Source organism: Cydia fagiglandana, chromosome 3 (assembly GCF_963556715.1).
Source record: "Cydia fagiglandana chromosome 3, ilCydFagi1.1, whole genome shotgun sequence".
NCBI classification, from domain to species: domain Eukaryota; kingdom Metazoa; phylum Arthropoda; class Insecta; order Lepidoptera; family Tortricidae; genus Cydia; species Cydia fagiglandana.
Window position 1 is genome coordinate 9,513,723 of NC_085934.1, and position 21,732 is coordinate 9,535,454.

Here is a 21,732-nt window from a genome sequence, read left to right on the forward strand (position 1 = left end):
CGGCTAGTCGTAAGCTTCCAAGTTTTGCTGCAGGTGTTTTCTACGTATACCTCGACTTTAACTAGAGAGGGAAGTAGTCACTGTAAAGTAGTTTTAATGGAAACTTTCTACTTCTGTCCATAATTTTTCATATAATGTTCATAATGTTCAAAATTTTGCTTATTGGTTTTTACGACACCTACTTGTAAATTGTAATTTCTCATGTTTATGGATCGAACAGTAATTAGTAATGGTCTAACTTCTGTTTGTATTTGTTAGGATTATTTTGCAAGAAGTTAATTTTGTGTCCAAATTACCCGCTAGATGTCGTTGTACCATGTGTTAAATTTTCTACTTCGCGGTATTAAGATTTTTCTGCAAAACATGACGTCTGGCTGATATTAATCAGTATCAAGCTTATAGAACAGTTATGCCTCTAAAGAAATTAATACATTATTGTACAGTTATTAGATTAGAGTGTTATTCTTTTGGGCCCTTTTTACTTAATCAATCAAGGCGTAATGTAGTATTCGCGATAACTCGTTAAACATGCTAATTCGCATAAAATAAATAGGTACTGAAACTCTTCTACTATACTCGAAATAGTGTTCTATTTAATTAACTTGTTTATATTCCTTTTAGCCTTTTACTAGTTAATGAAAATTTAAAGTCCTTCCTAATACTGCTGATGCTGGTTATTTAATTTGAAATAATACAATATTCACTTTATATTATAGGTACATCTCACACAATTTTCAATACATGTACTTATAGAAACATTATCTCATCAGGGACAATTAGGTAGAGGTAACAACAGGCGACGTATACAGAAATATTTGATAACGTGAATTTTAACATTCAGCTAACTACTTCGTTAGTAAGAATGTTCAGCCTCAAAATGTACGGTTTGCTATATAGAAATGTCTACAGAATTTAGCATTTTAGGCAAAGCGAAGCCGCGTTAGTACTTATTGACACACGGAAAATTTACTATCATAATACGGCGGGATTTATAGGTCCAAGTACATTCACTTCAAGAAAGATTGAAAAGGTTTTAGGGGACTCCACTGGCCCCGGGTGCCAGGCCCAGCTTTGGATTATCACGAATGGACTCTTCTTTGTTAGATATTCTTTCAAGTTTTCTTTGATTTGTAGCTTTTGGATTTATAGCTTAAAAATTACGAAAACATATCTAGTTGAAGCAGTATGTGCCTACTAGTGTAGATATTGTACGGTGAACGTCAAATTTTAATATATTTTACTTTATTGAAAAAAAAATCTATATATCAAGTTAGATACAAATATTAAAAGACAGGAGGCACCCTCCCTCCCTGTACATTCCTGACAGTAATGTTTTCCCATTTATTGGAAGTTGGAGTTCACAGGCAAGGCTCAGTGATTGCAGGAGTGCTCTATATTAAGTTAACATTTTATATCAAGTCAACTATAGATTCTGAGTTGACAAAAGACATGTTCGTTCATGGTTCATTATATTCTAAACTTCCTAAACAATTCATTTTATTTAAATAAGTGAGGTAGCACATGTGTAGGTTCCTATTCATAATCATTGGTCCTGGCCTCAATAAAACTAGAATAGCTGCTTATCTAATCTTGGAAGAATTCCAAATGTAAAGTATTAGGTAGGATACTTCTGTAACTTTAGGTACCGTATGTTATTTGACATAAAAAGAAATCCCACGACACATATAAATCACTCAAAACGTATTGATATTTCTTTTCTCATAGGTTACTCAAGTTAAATTGCGTAAGTTTGTCCCCAAATCCTTATAAGAAGGACAGTGTGGGGACGGGCGGGCGGCGGCGGTTCGGTAGCCGCACAAGTTTTGAATGCTTTCATTCAAACTTGTCGTTGTGTTCCGAACGGCTATGAATGGCGGATGGCACAGTTCGTTTCAGCAACTTCGTCGATTTAACTCCACTGACCGTGTCTGGTCTGAAGCTGACGATCTAGTTTGAAAGAATTTAGCCGCCTTCAATTTGCCTTAAGTAATTTCTTTGGAAAAAGTTTAGAACAACCATAAAGTTCGCATTCTGATGTTTAAAGTCTCTTCTCTTCTAATATCGTCAAGATGGCGCCGAATGACGATAAAACTACGGTATCTTTTCTATCTATATACGCAATAAGCAAAGTTATTAAACATGGTAACCCCTGTATTCTAGACGTACCTACTTACAGATGTGCTTACGTGTCTTGTAGTTATTAGCAAGCGAGAGGTTTTCATAACGAACCACATTTTTAATTGGTTGTTCAATATGAGTATAAGGCAAAAGGGATCTAGTCAAAGAGCTTCGTAGGGGTGAAAGGGTTTTCTTGTTCTACTTAAGTAAATAGCTACCTATGTTACGCAGGGACGACAATGAAGGATGGTCTTATTGGTCTTCAAGTCTTTCCTTCGTTAATACTATGATACCAACGTTGACTTTTAGATATGTACGGCGAGTTATGACTTTAGTTTTGATTAGATTAGGTGCCTATTTGAAATCTTGTATCCTGTTTGAAATAATATATATAGAAATCTAATGTAATCCATTCGATTTTATCCCAAAAACTTTCGCAAAAGTCACAAAACTAGTTTACTCGGTGAATGAATTGTGAAACTGAATTTTCACAATCATGAATGCAAATAACAAACTTGTATCATCCAATATTACATTACATTTTCCATTCGCGTGCAAAATTTTTCGAGTCTATTGAAAGTTCGTGAACACCGAACGGGTATGAAAATATATTTCACTGTACATAAGAACCATAAAAAGGCATAGTGATACCGACGTCAAATATATGTACTCGTACCTATACAGTTTACGTTTCATTTCAGCAGAATGAGGTACAAACATGTACTCTAACATAATGTCGATAAAACAGTTGTGTATCTAATACCTACCTAGAGTAAAACAAAACATAAAAGTACCTAAATATCAATAGATATGGGCGGAGAACCGGACATGATATAGAAATTGTCTTCTTTTGTGTGGCGGGGAATAATATTTGATAATTGTACCGATTGCGTCACTCGGTCTTTTTTTGTGTTAATGCATACTTTATTTATGGGCTGCGTTATTTACTAGTTTAAGTACATTATACACCTACACCACAGGAACAATATATTTATTTCATGCAAACACGATTAATTTCTGTCGCACTAAATGTCATTGCCATAGGGGAGGTAGGGGGATCTTTGGGCAGTCGGGAGGTTTTGTAAATCAGGACGATTTACAAGGGAGTGCCCGTGCCTCCCTCCCGTCTACCCAATCGTCCCCTACCTATGAGTCGAGGGAATCATACAAAAAAGAATTGTAGAACTAGATAAATAAAGGTAAAGGGCCCCTGTTTCGGCAGGTTAAGGCTCTTGAGAGTGAGTTGAGAGTTTGTGTATTTTTTTAAAATATTACTAAGCATATCAATACCTTGAAAGCTTTTGAATATGTTATATTCAGAGCTCGGATAGGGTGAGCTATTTGCCTTATATATGACATAAGACATGTCAAATTATAAGGCAAATAGCTCACCCTATCCGAGCTCTGGTTATATTAGTTCTTTGTTAATAATTTAATGTATAAACTGTAGGGTTTTAGTTGAAACTTTTTTTTATATGAATTTTTTCGTGAACCTCTTATTTGGCTCCCATTTCGTGATACAAATTTAGGTCAGCTCCTAAATTCGTGAATTCGTGTCCCCTGTTTCGGCATAAAGTTTTCTTAGAGTAATTGGTGATAAATTGATAATTTGCTGATAATCATTTTAAATATTTAACGGTCTTACCTACTTACGAATAATTGTAAGGTCAAATTAAAAATAATAAATAAAAAAAAAGTTAAATTGAGAGCTAGCTTAAAGTTTTTTGTACTCGTCGACTTTAATGGTTGAATTAAGACTTAGGTAAACCATATGGGTACTTTAATACTTGATTAAAAGTCAAACTATTTAATTTAAATAAATAAAAAAATAAAAATTAAAAAAAATAAAAAATAATTAAAAATTAAAATTATTTACAAAAAATAATTTAAGTACTATCTAAACTATCTTATACGTTAAAAATAAACATACAAGAAAATAAATCAAATTTCAATAATAAATAAAATTGTGCTAGTAGTTAATATGAGAATATACGTGGAACATAGTACCTTAAAATTTTTAACTCGGGTCACATTCAAACTGGTTTTATGAGAATTCTAGTGAAAAAAACATATACCGAATTTCGCTCATACGAAACTTCATGCAATACATTAATTGTTTTCTAATTTATTTTTTTAATTATCTTTGTTGTTATATTAAAAAAAAAACCGGGCAAGTGCGAGTCGGACTCGCGCACGAAGGGTTCCGTACCATAATGCAAAAAAAAAAAGCAAAAAGAAAACGGTCACCCATCCAAGTACCGACCCCTCCCGACGTTGCTTAACTTTGGTCAAAAATCACGTTTGTTGTATGGGAGCCCCATTTAAATCTTTATTTTATTCTGTTTTTAGTATTTGTTGTTATAGCGGCAACAGAAATACATCATCTGTGAAAATTTCAACTGTCTAGCTATCACGGTTCGTGAGATACAGCCTGGTGACAGACGGACGGACGGACGGACGGACGGACGGACGGACGGACAGCGAAGTCTTAGTAATAGGGTCCCGTTTTACCCTTTGGGTACGGAACCCTAACAAGCACTCAAAATGTATCTAGAAAATCCTTGATTCGTTAGTGGCACGATAGGAGACACACGAAAGATAAAATGACCGCTATTTCGTGAGTCGATTTATTGCAATTTTAAGTTATTTCTATGCATATATTCAATCTTTTTTCTTATCAAATCAATTACTAAGGAACCCACAGAAATACTCCCAAAAACTTTTATTCGAATGGGTTTAGCTTTTCCTTCCTATAAGCTTAACAAGTGAGAGCGCGCACCTTACGCCTAAGTGCACGCATACAACACAGCTATTCGCGGCCGTCTAACAGTTTCGACCGTCGTATTACTCTTAGTTTAATCACTAAAATATTGGTTATCATTTTATTGAAGAAATTAAATAATACAAATTTTTTTCATATGTATAATTTGAATAAAAGATATTTGAATTCCTTATTATTTGCGCCAGAAAAAAAACTAACGAAATAACGTACTAACACGAACTTGGGGCCGTTTACCTTATGTAACAAGAGCACGCGTTTTCTTGAGAGATAGACGGGGTTTTAAAGGGTCATCAACGCGCATGTATTTATTGACCTACCTAACGCACCAGTGGCTGCTGCCGTCCATAGGTGATGGTGATCGCTTACCATCAGGAGGGCCTGATGATTTATTGCCACCTAAATGTTACTGTAGGTAGGTATTAAAAAACTTAACCACATTTTTCAATCTAAAGTGATTTTATTATGAGGAAATAAAAATATACGCCTTAGTTGTTGCACATAAATACAACCGTGTCTTGGTGCACTTATGTAAACGCGAAACCTTTTAGAGGCGACACTTTACCCGCATTTTACATTATCACCACACGAATCTGAACGTCGAGGAAACCGTGCGCGAGGGCCAGAACATGTCAATTTCCCGCTTATACCTATAACTACTTAGTTGGTTGCTTGGTGCGCGGGGCCCGAGGGCCCCACGGTAATCTTGTAGTTTGTTGTTAGTGCTGTTGTTGATGTGTTGTTGTTATTGTTGTTTGTGCTGTTGTTGTTGTAGCGGCAGTAGTAGTAGTTTGTTTTCCAAAGGGAAAAAGAAATAAAGTTGTACTTTTGCTAGAAAGAAAAGATCCGCATGCGAGCACTTCATTCCCGCAGCTCGGCCCTCGGCCTCGCGTTTTTGGGAACTCGTAAGGGACGCTCCGGGCCTTCGGCCCTACGCGGAGCTCGACCTCCGGCCTTTGCTGGGTTTCGAAGCTCAACGTCGGCAAAATATTTTGGTATAGTATAACTATATCTTTTTAGGGTTCCTTAACCAAAGGATAAAAACGGGACCCTATTACTAAGACTCCACTGTCCGTCTGTCTGTCTGTCTGTCCATCCGCATGATTGTGACCACGCTGTATTTCATGAACTGTCATAGCTAGGCAGTTTGAATTCTCACAGATGATGTATTTCTGTTGAGACTGTTGCCACTATAACAACAAATACTAAAAATAGAAAATAACAAATATTTAAGAGGAGCTCTCGTACAACAAACGTGATTATTTGCCATGCCGACTCGCACTTGGTCGGTTTTAAATTTCTTCTTGATAAGGTATCGAAATCTAGAACTTATTTTAAATATACTTCGTCATTGGAATACGAAAAGGTACGACATAGGTACACACTCGTTTTACCCGCATTCAACGTTTTAAACTATACAAGAGCTAAATACGGGGAAATTAAACCCTTCAGTCGTTGATAACTAGCGTATGGTATATAGACGTCACTAGCAGTACAATGTACTGTCTGCGGCGTATCGATAAGCGTCGGAACTGGCTCAGTCCTGATACCTAGTCGCTCAACATGCTCGTAATAGCTTGCTTTTGAGCGAAAATCGTTTACTAACTACACCTAGGTACTTACAGGCGTACTTATTCTATTTTTATTAACAGGTTATGAATCACATTTGGATTAGATACGGATCTGATGTGTCGGTGTCAAAAGTAACGTTTTTGGTTGAATAAATTACATTTTTGACACTGACAGATCGCCTCATAACCTTTTATCCTTTTGTCTGCCAAATTCCTGCAGCGGCTAGGAAATTAAATGGCCAAGTCTGCCAGTCTTAGCATTAGCATACTCGTACGCGTGTTAGCCAAGAGTGTAAGTAACAGCTTCTTCTAAAATTATAAGAAAAAGTATCTTAAAGGTAGCTTTCTTTTTAATTATTTCTTTTATCTGGATGAGGTATCTAAATGAGCTTCCAATTTTATGCCCTAATAAAGAAGTACTAAAGTATTAAGTAAGATGCTGAAAATTCCCGAATCCCGAAGCCGCCCTACTTTTACACGTTCCTTGTTAAAAAACATTAAGTCCACAAAAGTAATGTAAAATGTAGTCCAGGAGATCTGGATAATGAGAAATTTTATTGGTTTTTACAAATTTTTAAAGTATCAAAATAATATTAGCTATGGCCCCTCAATTCCCTCATACTAGTAGTATAGATAGATTATTATCGTGAGAAGGGTATAGGTCCCTGAGAGAGCATAAAATTTGGCATAGAGGACTAACCGTTAAACAAACATATTATATCATGTCGTATTTATTATTAAATCCATGCTTCTAAGGGGCTATTCATAAATTACGTCATTTCAAATTAGGGGGGGGGGGGGTCTGGTCATCGGATGATGGTAGTATGACGTAGGAGGAAACGGGGTCATTCGAAGCATGATTTTTGGATGATTGTATGGGGGTCAAAATTCGAGGACGTAATTTATGGACAGCCCCTAATGTGCTAGCATATACGTGAAAAGAAATAAAATAGCAGTACCTAATTATTATTCCAAAATACCTTCGCTCCGCTATTATGTATATGTTGTTGTTCTGGCCCCTCAGAAGTGCAAAACGCATTTATAAGCTCGCGCCACGCCTTTATATCTCGAGAAACATCTTTGGCCTCACATCAGCTCAGTCCAACTGCTCGCAACTCTCTTTCGACGTGATGGATTGTGGTTAGTGACGCCCCCTACGCAGAGTTTCGCGTAATATTCCCTATTTCACAAAAAAAAATATCGTAGGTAGGTAGGTGCTAAATACAAATAGTACTGCTAGTGACGTCTATTATATCATACGTTTGCAAATTTTGCTCAAGTGAATATTTATAAAACCTGTATTTATTATTTTCTGTATTTTTATTCTTCAATAGGTACTTACCGTAAATCTTAATATTATATTAACAGGTATGATAGCAAATAAAATTCTTCTCGGGGAGGAACATTAATAAAACAGTCGAAATGAGAACCTCATTCCTATTTGGCTGTTGTTTAAAAACCGGGCAAGTGCGAGTCGGACTCGCGCACGAAGGGTTCCGTACCATAATGCAAAAAAAAACAAAAAAAAGCAAAAAAAAAAACGGTCACCCATCCAAGTACTGACCACTCCCGACGTTGCTTAACTTTGGTCAAAAATCACGTTTGTTGTATGGGAGCCCCATTTAAATCTTTATTTTATTCTGTTTTTAGTATTTGTTGTTATAGCGGCAACAGAAATACATCATCTGTGAATAATAGGGTCCCGTTTTACCCTTTGGGTACGGAACCCTAAAAACGTGCGTGGCGTGAGGTTTCGAGGATTACTAATTCAACAGTCTGCATATTACGAGCTTTTATTTACATTCCTCAGTACCGGCGGTATTGGTTCTTTGTTATGTTATGAAATTTAACATAAGTACAATATGGTTAAGGTCGGCAACGCGCATGTAACACCTCTGGAGTTGCAGGCGTCCATAGGCTACGGTGACTGCTTACCATCAGGCGGGCCGTATGCTTGTTTGCCACCGATGTGGTATAAAAAAATTATCTGATGATCAGGAAACAGACTGAGAAATGGCGAAACTGTAAGAAAATGGGAATCAAAATTTTAAATTTGCCAAGAAGCATACCTATTTTTATATTTAGCACAAAAACTATAATATTTAGAAATGTATTCATTTCAATTATACTGTCAATTTGATTACTTTCTTATAGTTGTATTAGTACCTTACGAGTATACCTTTGTATCAAAACGCTATGTTTTTTATGATAAAGGAGGCAATCGAGCAGACGAATCGCCTGATGGTAAGCAATTACCGTCGCCAATAGACGGGTATCTAAAGGGGTTACATTGCATCACCAGCGAGGTTGTACTACATGTAATTCTTAAATCATTCTTTATACAGGATAGAACATTTCTAGAGACTGAGCTGAAAGGACATCGTTATCTAAGTGATCTACAATTGAGTTATTATAATCGTAAATCTGGATTAAAAAGTAAAAAAAACTCATTAACTTGAAATATCTTTATATCAGTGACAACCTTACAAAGTTACTGGCATTTTAAATTGACACACGTCATGTCATTCAATAGGATCTACTTGCTAGGGTTGAAACATTCAGACTTTTTTACTAATATTGAATAAACTGTATCTCAAAAAGGTTAGAAATATGAACGTGATAAGTGAAAAATAAAATACGTAGCCTAAACAATTCCCCGTTTGCGTAAAAGTCCTTCGTTCTGTTCCACCGGATATAGGATATAGGTCGCGTAATAAACGAACAACATAGCGACAGCAAATATCCACGATGTTACGCGGATCCTGACAAATTACTCTGTTTTACGCTAACAGTAAGTAATTAAACTACGTACTAGAAAAACCAATATATGTAGGTACCTATAGATACATTCAACGTCATATGTCCCTTATTAACGCACGTAAGTCAATCCAGAGAGTGTAAATTATGCATAAAGTATGAGACAAAGTGTCAAGTGACTTGAGGACTTTCGGAAGTGTATGTATCTATAATGAAGCCATCTAAGCTTCGCTCCATAATCCAGGAAGTGCGTCTAATTAGAGATAATGTTATTGCATAATTTTTAAATCTACATAATTTATTTACAACATAGGAATTTTACATCTCATATATTTTTAAATTAGATAAACTTGAAAAGCGGCAGTTATGACACTTATGACTCTCAGCTCTCAGCGCTCGTGGATACTTCGAGGATACTTGTTGGTTTATATCGAAAGCTTCATAATAAGTGGAATGATGTAAATTTTGATCTTTCTTTATAGGGTGTACAAGCCAGGTAAGAATTAGTAGATGATGTTACAAGGGAGCAAAATTACATATTTACGAAGAGGGCTTACATTGAATCCTGAACGAACCACAATAAAAATAAATAACAACATGAAATATATACTTTTCTACATAAATATATGTTGCATTAAATGAACCCTTAATGGAAGAGCTTTTTATTTGGTTTAAACCAGGCCAACCAAAAACTCATAATTTATGAAAGGGTTTTTAACTTTTTATATATTTGTACTGCATAATGCGTTATCTCTCTGTTCAAATTACGGATTATCCTTCAGTAATGGATGTTTTTTTAATTATTTTTTTCTCATGTCAGTTTTGTGTGCTAATGCTTAAATGCTAAAATAATATCATCATAATAATATGGGTGGATAATAGATAGGTGCAAACAAATTTGTATGCTGTATTAGTTATTACTTCTTAAAGGTTTGATGTAGGTATTCTTTCCTCGCCGATAAACTTTCCTTGAACAAGTACTTGACTATGCAAATTTACTGCAGGTACGAGTAAGTTTAGTGGCCAAGTCCGTAAGTATTCCGGCGGCGTAACTAGCGGTGAGAACAGGAGTTTACTTTATGCTTCATTTTTGTATGTATTCAGTCAACTTTAAAGTGTAGAACCACCTCGTGGGAACCATGTAATAAAAAAAAATCATTATTCTATTATAATATTCTTTTGGAGAAATTAATTCTGAACCATACAATTTAGAGGAACAATTTTAAAGATGTCAATAAATGGCTAATATCAATAAATACTTCATTCTAGTTGTTAATCTCAAATGTAAGGTGCAACAATCCTCAATATTTAAGGTTTAAATCAGTTAGGTAAGATTAAAAACATAAAAACAAGATGCAATTAGATACGAGTAATAAACAGAGTAATCAGCAAAAAAAGAATCGTACTCGTTTATATTTTCTACGTCCACAACTGCCGAAGTGGATTTCTTGCCTTCATTAATTTAAGTGCTTATTACAATGTTCGATTTGTTCCTTAGTTGGAGTAGCAAGAATGATTCAGTTATTTCATTGTTAAAGAACTTTGTAAAAAGCGATTGTGAGAGTAGTAGTTAGTTTCCGGCCTATGGATTCGTTTCTACGTGGGATCAAGCAGGATGACATGTATACATCCGTCTCATTCTGCCATTGAGATAGACTAAGCAGCCCTCCCGGCTGGTTCTACATGGAAGTGCATGGTTTGATGCCTCGGCCACGAAACGCACGCTCAGAGAGCAACAAGAGCATCCAGAGCGTGCACGCCTGTGACGGTCGGAGCGTGCCCTTCGGGTAAAAGATCATTGGGAGCGTTATGGCTCCTCTGCACGATGGGCCAACGCCGGCCACTTCAAGGGATGCAGCCATGCGGTAGAACGAGATAGCAATATCACTTGCTCCCTCTAACGCATAAATGCGTCCCTTGGAGTGGCCGGCGTTGGCCCATCGTGTAGAGGAGCCATTAAATTTTCCTCCACGTTCAATGTTTTGGGCAGTGACATACCCGAATTTAAACACCGTTTCCAAAATATATATACAAGATGTAACAGATAAGTATTAATAAAGGTCCGGATAAGCAGATAGATGGCAACATTGGATAGGAAAGTTTCGATGTCAAACATTATGTCGTTTTAATTTATACTCGAGCAATCCCAATCCGGCTGGACCCTCCTCGCTGTCACGGCCACGTGTCTACTGTCCAGGTGTTAGAGAGTAAATTGTAAAAAAACAATCTGCGCTCCATTTTCCATTACTTATGAACGCCGGGTGCGACCGGGCTTTGCTTTAGTAATAATGTCCTTTATAATTGGAAATTAGGTATAATTTCCTTCCATTACTGTATTTAATACAAGCCGCATTTACGAAATTTGTTAATTATGATTGAATCATCGGGAAATTTGATTGTTATTTATTTTCCTTTTCATCTTTTGCCTGCTAATACAAAATGTTGACATATTGTTAAGACGAAACAGGAGCTGAGTTTTAAACGTTTTAGGTAAATATATATACCCGTCTCGCTAACGGAAGCGGCTCCTAAAACTAGTGCGATAAGGGACAAGGCGAAAATCCTGCGTAAAAATCTCAAAAATTGAGGTTTCGTACTCGACTGTTTCTTTCTCCAAAACTTAACCAATCGTAACGAAATTTAGATATCTAAATGATTATGAAATTATCTGTGTCGGACCGTTTTGCTTTTTTGGCTAATTAATATCAGTTTTGAATACTACGCCTCTCATTGCGGCATAGCCGGCTGGCCATTTTTGAAGGGCTCTACCGCCTTAAGAAACAAAAATATCAAAAAAGCAAAACGGTCCGACACACATATTGACAATATTAATCTGTGTTGGAAAAATCATTGCTCTAGCATCAAAACTCACGGAGGAAACAGTCGAGTACGTTTGTATGGAGAAATGACCACTCCTGTTGGCTCTTAATTATTTGATTTCTATAAGCGTGTATAGTTGAGTGTGTTATTGCAAATGCGAATGAATTCTGTCAAGCAGACATCGGATTACAGGAAGTTCAAAGCAAGCAACTAACAGATGGTTTTAATCCATTTGGTTTCCCATTTAAAACGATAAGCGGATTGCAAGCGGGAATATTAAGGTAAAATCATGTTAACGAGAAAAAAGTTTATACGCGCAGAAGTCAGTTGACCGATTTTTGAATTTCAACCATTCGATTTCGTGTATTTCGTTCAATAATATTTCCACTACTATTCTACTAATAGAAGTGAAAATAAATGGTCAGTACCACTCGAATCCGCATTTCTATAGCTTGTATTTCTAAAATTAGCATTTATCCGTTTTCCACAGATTTTCGAGTGACGAAATCGAGCGAACGAAATTCAAAAATCGCCGCTCTATTATCTGTAAGGGCTCTAATAAAACTTAAGTTGAGAGAAACGAGACCTCATTTCTCATTCACAAAGTTTCACTATAACACCGGGAAATTAATACCCATACAGAAGCGACACAGCGAACAGAAACATGCCACAAAGCTGTTAACTGAAACGCAGAACGCAATTTAGTACGCTACGAAAAGTTCGGTTAAAACTTACTTTTCGTTCGTAAATAGCCTGTTAACTTGTGTGACAAATGAAATGATCATCTAAAAGCAAGAACCTGTTTTCTTTCGCGAAAGTTCAAGAATGAGGCTGTATTAATTTTGTTTACGGGTTACGGCGCACTTTTCTTATGATAATATGATTGCACGGCGCGATTTTGATTTAACTGTTAGGCATATGAATAAGACATTGTTTATGTTTCCGTATGAATAGAGTACGGGTAAGCGTGGAGTGAAAAGCCCGGGCTGTATAATAGCCGGTAAACAAAATGTTACATGCCGTAATGTAACCTCGGTGAGTGCTTATAATAACATTATTATGTAAAAGCAATTTTGGAACCCGTGGTGCCGCTATGTCAGAATGTCGATTATGTCGGGAAAACTTTATAAATCAATAGTTAGGTAATACTAATATATATTAAAAAAAAAAAACAAAATATATTTAAAAAACCGGGCAGTTACGTATCGGCCCATGCATCATTATGGATGTTCCGGAAAAAATATACTAAGGTAATACACATAACTGACCTAACGGGTAGGGTTTGCAATCCGGATCCGAAATGTATGAAATTATCCGGATCTGGATCCGGATCCGCGGATCTTCCCATACATTTCGGATCCGTCGTGCAAACCCTACTAACGGGTATTCTACTTATATCTTGGCTAAAAAGTTATGTAGGTATATCAGTATACTTGGGGCCGATTTTTGAATTTCGATCGCACGATTTCGTCACTCGATAATCGGTGGAAAACGCCGAAATGCAAATTTTCGAAATACGAGCTATCGAAATTTGGAATCGATTGGTACTGACCACTCGATTTCAATTCTATTAGTAGAATTTAAATGCCTAGTAGTGGAGATATTATTTAACGAAATACACGAAATCGAGTGGTCGAAATTCAAAAATTGGCCCCTTAACTGAAAACTTTTTTTTCACGGCTCCTGGATCGCCGAAAAAGAATCGCACAAGCACAGCGCTAAAAATACTGACATTGAATTGAAGTAACAATCGCAAAGCAATACGTAAGTACATACTCGCTCAACACGCGAACACTCTGAAAACAAATAAAAGTTCTTCCCTTTGCAAGCGACGCACGTCCTCATTCTGTTTTTTCTCAGGCAAATAAATCTTAATGAAATACAATGTTTAAAGGTTTTTCCACTTGTAAACATCTTTCATATGGTCCACATCGAATATCCATACTATTATAGGCACACATATATAATATTTAAATTGTGTTTATTTCTACTCTAGAACACGAAGCAAGGAAGATAATTATGATCTGACTTTGCGATAATTACATTTTTACTAGGTACCTAAAGGGTATTATGTCTATATTCTTTGATATTAGTGATGATAACATTTTATAGTCTCTGGTTTTTCATAGAGCTTTATTCCATTAACCGATATAGGTTCCCGTTATATTTTTAGTTTTATCATATCATCTAGAACTGATTTATAGGTAAACATTTTTCGCTGATTATGACATGTCTCGATTGAAGTTTGTAAGTTTTATAAACAAACCTTCGAACCATACGCAATACAATAATAGGTACCGGAAATGTTAAAAATGTAAAAGACTGAACTTAATATAAGATATATTCTTCCAAGAGTTACAGCTTGATTTTGAAGACATATCTAACAAGCTGATTCGAGCTTCGAGCAAGACCGGCTTCCGTTCCGATACGTTGGAATGATTCGAGCGTACACTGACACTGACATCAATATGACATTTAAATAATGTAGGTAATTCAGTTATTGCATTTCGCTAGTACCTACACATACAAGCAAGCTCGCAAGTGTAGTAGGTATATTGGCGAAAGTGAGACGCACTATAGAAGATGAATTGGGCCCCATACATTCTACGACTCTTCTCTTTCCGACCAGACTATAGAACCCGCATGTGGAGGAACTAGAATAATAGCGACTCCTAGAACGCTCGTCTCACTGAATACGCATCGCAATCTAGATCGGTAAACGCCTGTAGCTAATTGACTCCTGTTCACTAATAGACCAATTTGGCGAACGTTATGTACCCGCCATTTATAATGCAAATTCCGCTCAGCTGTTGCCAGCTTGTGGTCGTAGGGAAAACTGCCATTGATCGAATAAATAATATAATGCCTTCGGTTAGGTCGGGTCTGTTTGCGTTCTTGAATAATGTGGGGACTGTTCGCTGTAATGGCTCTGAAGTACAATTGTCGATCGGAAATTGACATTTAGTTAATGGTTACAGTGTAGTTTGATAACGAGTTGAATAATTTTAATAATGTCATTATGTAATGGTAAGGTTTGGAGTTGGAGCTAAAATCCAGGAAGGTATTTCGGGACACCTACGTGAAAATATATATCTAATATAGATAATTAATATCAAGCGATCAATTTAAATTTTAAGCATTTAATTGTTATTTATAAGATAAAACTATTAATTCCTATAATTCTCAAAAGGAACAATGGGTAGATACCGGCACGCTTTTAACATGATATTTCAGTGTTACTAAAATAAACAAAATTTTACGATTATCAGCGACGAAGGTCACGAACGTGTATAATAAAAGTAGTAAATCTGTACATCCATATTTCATATGTTATGCTACGCAGAGACGTCTTATTTAGGTAAGAGTGAATGATACAAGATTCTAAGAATATTTCTCAATTAACAGGAATAACTACAGTTAACTGATCATTGGTGTTGTCATGGGTGTTGTGGAGGGAAGAAAGCTATGCGAACAAGCCTGGTTTAATGTGTTAGATAGCTGAAGGTGTAGCAGAAAGTAAGCGTTCTCTGCCAAAAATGTGGGAGGATGCTTTAGATAGCACAAGGTGTCGCAGAAAGAAAGCTTTCTCTGCCAAAAATGTGGGAGGATGCTTTAGATAGCACAAGGTGTCGCAGAAAGAAAGCTTTCTCTGCCAAAAATGTGGGAGGATGCTTTAGATAGCACAAGGTGTCGCAGAAAGAAAGCTTTCTCTGCCAAAAATGTGGGAGAATGCTTTAGATAGCACAAGGTGTCGCAGAAAGAAAGCTTTCTCTGCCAAAAATGTGGGAGGATGCTTTAGATAGCACAAGGTGTCGCAGAAAGAAAGCTTTCTCTGCCAAAAATGTGGGAGGATGCTTTAGATAGCACAAGGTGTCGCAGAAAGAAAGCTTTCTCTGCCAAAAATGTGGGAGGATGCTTTAGATAGCACAAGGTGTCGCAGAAAGAAAGCTTTCTCTGCCAAAAACGTGGGAGGATGCTTTAGATAGCACAAGGTATCGCAGAAAGAAAGCTTCCTCTGCCAAACTCAGCTCAGTTGCTCAGTCTGCTCAGTTGTCTAAACAGTAATGCATAAATCGTCTGCAATAGACGCAAATGCCTGTGGTGGATCTTATGTATATACAACAAGGCTTACGAATTCTTGAACTCTGAATTGAACAGTGTGGACGATGGCACACATTCCTAAATGAACTTCTTCTTTCAATTTAAGAGCCGGGCTCTTGTCGGTGCAGCGTGATGAAGTTGTCTCCACCTTGGTCGGTCCAAAGCCAGCCCCTTTGTGTCCTTTGTGTCCCTTTGTGGAATGAACTAGGAGTATAATATTGTCTTCGGTTACCGCGATAGTTACTCATGAAATAAAACTATTGAAACGGATTATATCGCGTATATTGAATTCATCCCGACGTACCACAACCACCAACGCCACCACGAATGCTGTAAAGGGTTCAAAACGTCGGGATGAATTAAATATGCGCGATGTAATCCGTTTCAATAGATTTATTTCACGAACTAGGAGTACATCACTAAATATAAAATGTTTCATACCTTGGCGGGGTCCTGATGGTTGCCCGTGGCATACACGGACGCGCGGCGGCCGAGCAGCGTGCGGCTCACGATGGAGCTGCTCCGGCGCCCCGACATTCGGTCCTGCGGTACGGGCAACATTCTGCCGGTGGGTATCTTCTTTCACAGGCAAATCACGGTTTCATTGAATTTTGAATTTTATTTACACAGTTTTTCACCATTCACTAAGAATCGCTTTTATGTGAGCAAGCATTTTATTTATTAGATTGCTAAGACACTCCGTAATGTGAGGTTTAAAAAAAGGAAAAATGTGTTTGCTTCTAAATTTTGTTACTAAAAAATCACATAATTTGCTAAAATTTTAATTTCATACGTAAATAATAAATCTAAGAATCACTTTCCTATACATTTATCAATTATATTTGCTAAACTAAGTAATTAAGAATTTCTATAGGCACATGTACTTATTATTTTTACTTTAGCGGCTTGCTTTTAGCATGATGTAGGTTTTGTATATGATGTAGGTACCTGTAACAAGAAATGGTTATTAATGTTATTATTTTTTGTATCTCTTTGGACTATTACTATTAAAAGAAAAAAAATGTAAATAACAAACAACTCTTAATGTGGGGTACTTTTGAAATTATAACCTAACCTAACTACCTGCGTGAAGATTTTGTTAATTTGTTGTTAAAAGCCCATGAAGCACTATCTTGAATAATTTTGAATTTGGGCTTTGTTTTTAATACTTTTTTTTATATCAGGTTGTTCCGTAAAAAAAACATAAAAAATATCGGACATAAAATTTGAACTAGTTCCAGAATTTGAGCCAGTCTTTGTATACATAAAAAATATACCAAAACTTTGACTTTACTTATTCTCCAGTGTAGCAGCATTTATATTCATGAAATATCGCTCGCTGTGTACACTTCACCTTTGTACTAGGTAACCTTTTACACTACATATTTTATGAGAGGAAAAAAAGTTGGTGCATTTTATTAGCACGTTTCCCGGTCCTGAGACAAATTGACCTCGCGGTCGCTCGAGCGCTCCTGACGGGCAAAATGGTTCGTATATTACCTCCTGTCGGCACCTACAACTTTTGTATTACTCGTAAGTGTACGTGCAAAAAATAAATTAGGTGGGCGAGCGTATCTCAGCTTGAGTAACTTGTAATAGGTAGTCCAGGAATCTGTACGTGGTCTCAATAGGTACCTAAATACAATGAATATGAACTATAGTCGAACCAATAAAAGTCTGTAGCGGATTTGATAGTCCACGCAGTGTAAGTGTTAAGTATACGTCATAATTTTATAGAAGTTTGACGTTTAAAATGACACTTGCACTGAGTGGGCGGTATCGTCTTGGGTCGTCCCATTCGTTTTTCGTCAAGTTCTTAAATTAGTCCTATTCTGCTTTCGTCACTCATTCTACATTGAAAGCCGCCGTCGATTGTGACGAATATAGATTTTGGACGACCGGTCTGGCCTAGTGGGTAGTGACACTGCCTGCGAAGCCGATGGTCCTGGGTTCGAATCCCAGTAAGGGCATTTATTTGTATGATGATACAGATATTTGTTCCTGAGTCATGGGTGTTATATATATATATATATATTTGTATATTATATATATCGTTGTCTGAGTACCCACAACACAAGCCTTCTTGAGCTTACTGTGGGACTTAGTCAATCTGTATAAGAATGTCCTATAATATTTATTTATTTATTTATAGAATGAATGACGAAAGCAGAATAGGACTAATTTAAGAACTTGACGAAAAACGAATGGGACGACCCAAGACGATACCGAGTGGGCTATCAAAATCGCTGCAGACTTTTTACGGTCAAACTCTAGATCAATGCTTTCATAATGCTAATATGTAATGTAACTAATGTAATATGCCTAATAGTAATTAACGCATAAACAAACGCGCGCTGCCCAAAATGTGCGCTGCTGGAAGCGCTGGTGGCCTAGCGGTGAGAGCGTGCGACTTGCAATCTGGAGGTCGCGGGTTCAAACCCCGGCTCGTACCAATGAGTTTTTCGGAACTTATGTACGAAATATCATTTGATATTTACCAGTCGCTTTTCGGTGAAGGAAAACATCGTGAGGAAACCGGACTAATCCCAATAAGGCCTAGTTTACCCTCTGGGTTGGAAGGTCAGATGGCAGTCGCTTTCGTAAAAACTAGTGCCTACGTCAAATCATGGGATTAGTTGTCAAGCGGACCCCAGGCTCTCATGAGCCGTGGCGAAATGCCGGGATAACGCGAGGAAGAAGAGAAGAGTAATTAACGCATAGTTGAGAAAATGCGTAATGGGAATTTTTGGGCGAATATATATATATGTATCTTTATGCAATTTGACTTTTCTCATAAGTCGAAAGTAAGAATTACCACAAGCAATGCCGCATTGCGGTCAGCCGAATTATTGCGGTGAAACGCGGGAAATGTCATAGTCCTTGATAAATTGAGTGACGTTCCTGATCGCATTTCAAACGTGGTTGGGATTGTCATTGTCACTCAACTTATCAAATACGTTGACAAAGAAATTGATAATTCCAGTGATAATGTAGCTGGCTGCAATTTGTGACCATTCTGGATTTTAACATTTGCGCGGTGTCAGTAAGTAACGTATGGTGTAACACACAAGATACCTATCAATACTTACTACACCACTTTCAGTGGTGTTTCCTGCCCAGCATAAGCGCTACTAATGCTTAGGGTAACCAGTATCAGATGCGCTTTCCCATGAAGCAGAGCTCTCAAACGGATGTCGAGGTCAACTTTGTTCGCCCGAGAATAACACCCGCAGCGTTCGTTTCTTGTATATTAACCGCCTAAACACTTGTAATCCGGCTTGTAGTACGAGCGAAGTGTTAGATGAAGTAAAAGTAGGACCATTCGAGCGCCACGGTATCGCAGTGTTCTACTAATGAGCTCTCTATTGCTGCCTCAGCTTGAGGCAGCAGTGTCGCCTGAGTTCTGTATCAAGGTATGGTGTCCCCAGATTCACTTTAGCCGAAGTCCAGCGTTGATCATCTAATTGTACGTTCAAAATGTAAGTACCTAGTTAGTTTTGAGCAAGTCATAACGGAATACAAATTAAACCCGCTATTTTCTTCTGTATGTAGATAACTGAATTTAAAAATGGGAAATTAATTAAAATTATGCGCATTTATTCACTAGACATACCGGTCGTACCTTTAGTAAGAGAATACTTTTTTGCCCAAAAGCAGTTAATTTACATAAAGTAACTATTTAATTCAAGCCCTGCATATTCGTGCCTACTTACCTTGCAAATCCAATCACGTTGCGGAATTGTAGAACCAACTATTGACTTTATGTAAATCTTTAATTGAAGACGTGGAAACCACATATCTACACACGACGTTCGAGTCCTATCAGAGACGCCAGACGTCATGAAAACCTGTGCATCCTTAAATTTCGCTGTTACTGCATTTAATAGAACGATGCCATTAGAAATCTACCCTTCGGTCAGAACATAAATAAAAAAATGTGAAATAACCAGTAAATACCTAACCAGATTTCAATAACGGTCAAATAAGGACCGGCGTTTAGATTTTAAAAAATCAGTCTTTTGATATTATATCTACATATATTTAAATACTCAATCTATTAGGTGTAATTCCTAATCGTTCGTTGACAGTTAATAATATGTCCAATCGTGTTTCATTCTCATTACGTAACCTGAGATGGCTATAACATTCCTACAGGTAAAACTGGTAGCCTACCGGTGATATTTTGACTTTTCTCCAAAGTCACAATTCACGAGTTTTCTTAAAGTGATTAGGCCAAGACTTACTGTTCTGATCCTACATTAGGTTAAAAATCGGTCATGCATGAGTTGAGTATGAGTAGGTACGAGTATTACCGATTTTTTAAAATTTCCTTGTATATTTTGTTTTATTATTACACCAAATTTGATGTTCATATGTAAAAGCTGCCGGAGAAACGAAAAATCAAAGTCAAACAGATGGAACAACGGTGTAGGTTTAGTAATATGATTAGATTACAAGGCACGTCATCGGTGTTGTGTCTCGCAAAATGAGTAGGCACATACCTAAATATTTACGAACTTTTCATTAGAATACCTTATACTTTTGTACAAAGTGTCAAGGAAAGGTCATCTGTTATATCTGTTTACTGCCTCTTTTGGCCTTGACAAGGATTCATGGCCGTTAACTCAATTCAGGATAAGGAATATTTCTTTCCACTATGCCGACTAATATAATAAATTACATTACCTCGCGTTTGTACGAAATTTCGCATTTACTGTCATAAGCAACCAAGTGTCATAAATAAAGTACCAACCTAAAGCGTACACTTAGGCCACAGAGCGAAAGCTTGTCGCGAGTGAAGTAATGTTTTTTTTTTCTAGGTTTGTGAGCTCCGCAAATGGGCGTGAAAGCTTCCGCACAGCTCATTTAGTGCGGATTTCGCGCTGGCAGGGTTAAGTAGTGCTGCCTGCGATACACGGGCGCGCGCCAAATTTGGTTGGTATTACGTAGAGATAATGTTTTAGCATCCATAATCGGAAAATAAGAACGCACATAAATGAACCATAAATAAAAATATAAAGCGGTATGTTGGTTGTACTAATTAAAGGGTTGACCTGAAAATAAAGTCAGTAGTTTTATTGTCCTTAACGGGAACGTACCGTGGATGATATTTTCCACGTAACAAAACAACTATCATTTTTAGGGTTCCGTACCCAAAGGGTAAAACGGGACCCTATTACTAAGACTTCGCTGTCCGTCCGTCCGTCCGTCCGTCCGTCCGTCCGTCCGTCCGTCCGTCCGTCTGTCACCAGGCTGTATCTCACGAACCGTGATAGCTAGACAGTTGAAATTTTCACAGATGATGTATTTCTGTTGCCGCTATAACAACAAATACTAAAAACAGAATAAAATAAAGATTTAAATGGGGCTCCCATACAACAAACGTGATTTTTGACCAAAGTTAAGCAACGTCGGGAGGGGTCAGTACTTGGATGGGTGACCGTTTTCTTTTTGCTTTTTTTTGTTTTTTTTTTTGCATTATGGTACGGAACCCTTCGTGCGCGAGTCCGACTCGCACTTGCCCGGTTTATTTAACAACGCTTGGTAGAAGCAAGTGACAGATACTGCTATTGTCATGCTATAACT

The 21,732-nt window shown here is 37.1% G+C and overlaps 2 protein-coding genes across 2 annotated transcripts in view; both read right to left on the reverse strand.

Moving 5' to 3' along the window:
- Positions 1-16,931, reverse strand: part of LOC134680105 (uncharacterized) — a 134,324-nt gene extending 117,393 nt beyond the window's left edge. The window contains exon 1 of the mRNA XM_063539151.1: positions 16,588-16,931. Within this exon, the coding sequence (XP_063395221.1) occupies positions 16,588-16,707 (120 nt within the window). The 5' untranslated portion in view covers positions 16,708-16,931. The remainder of the gene's footprint in view (positions 1-16,587) is intronic.
- The window catches only part of LOC134680099 (sialic acid synthase), a 300,274-nt gene that overhangs the window by 179,142 nt on the left and 99,400 nt on the right, over positions 1-21,732 (reverse strand). The gene's annotated exons all lie outside the window — the stretch shown is intronic.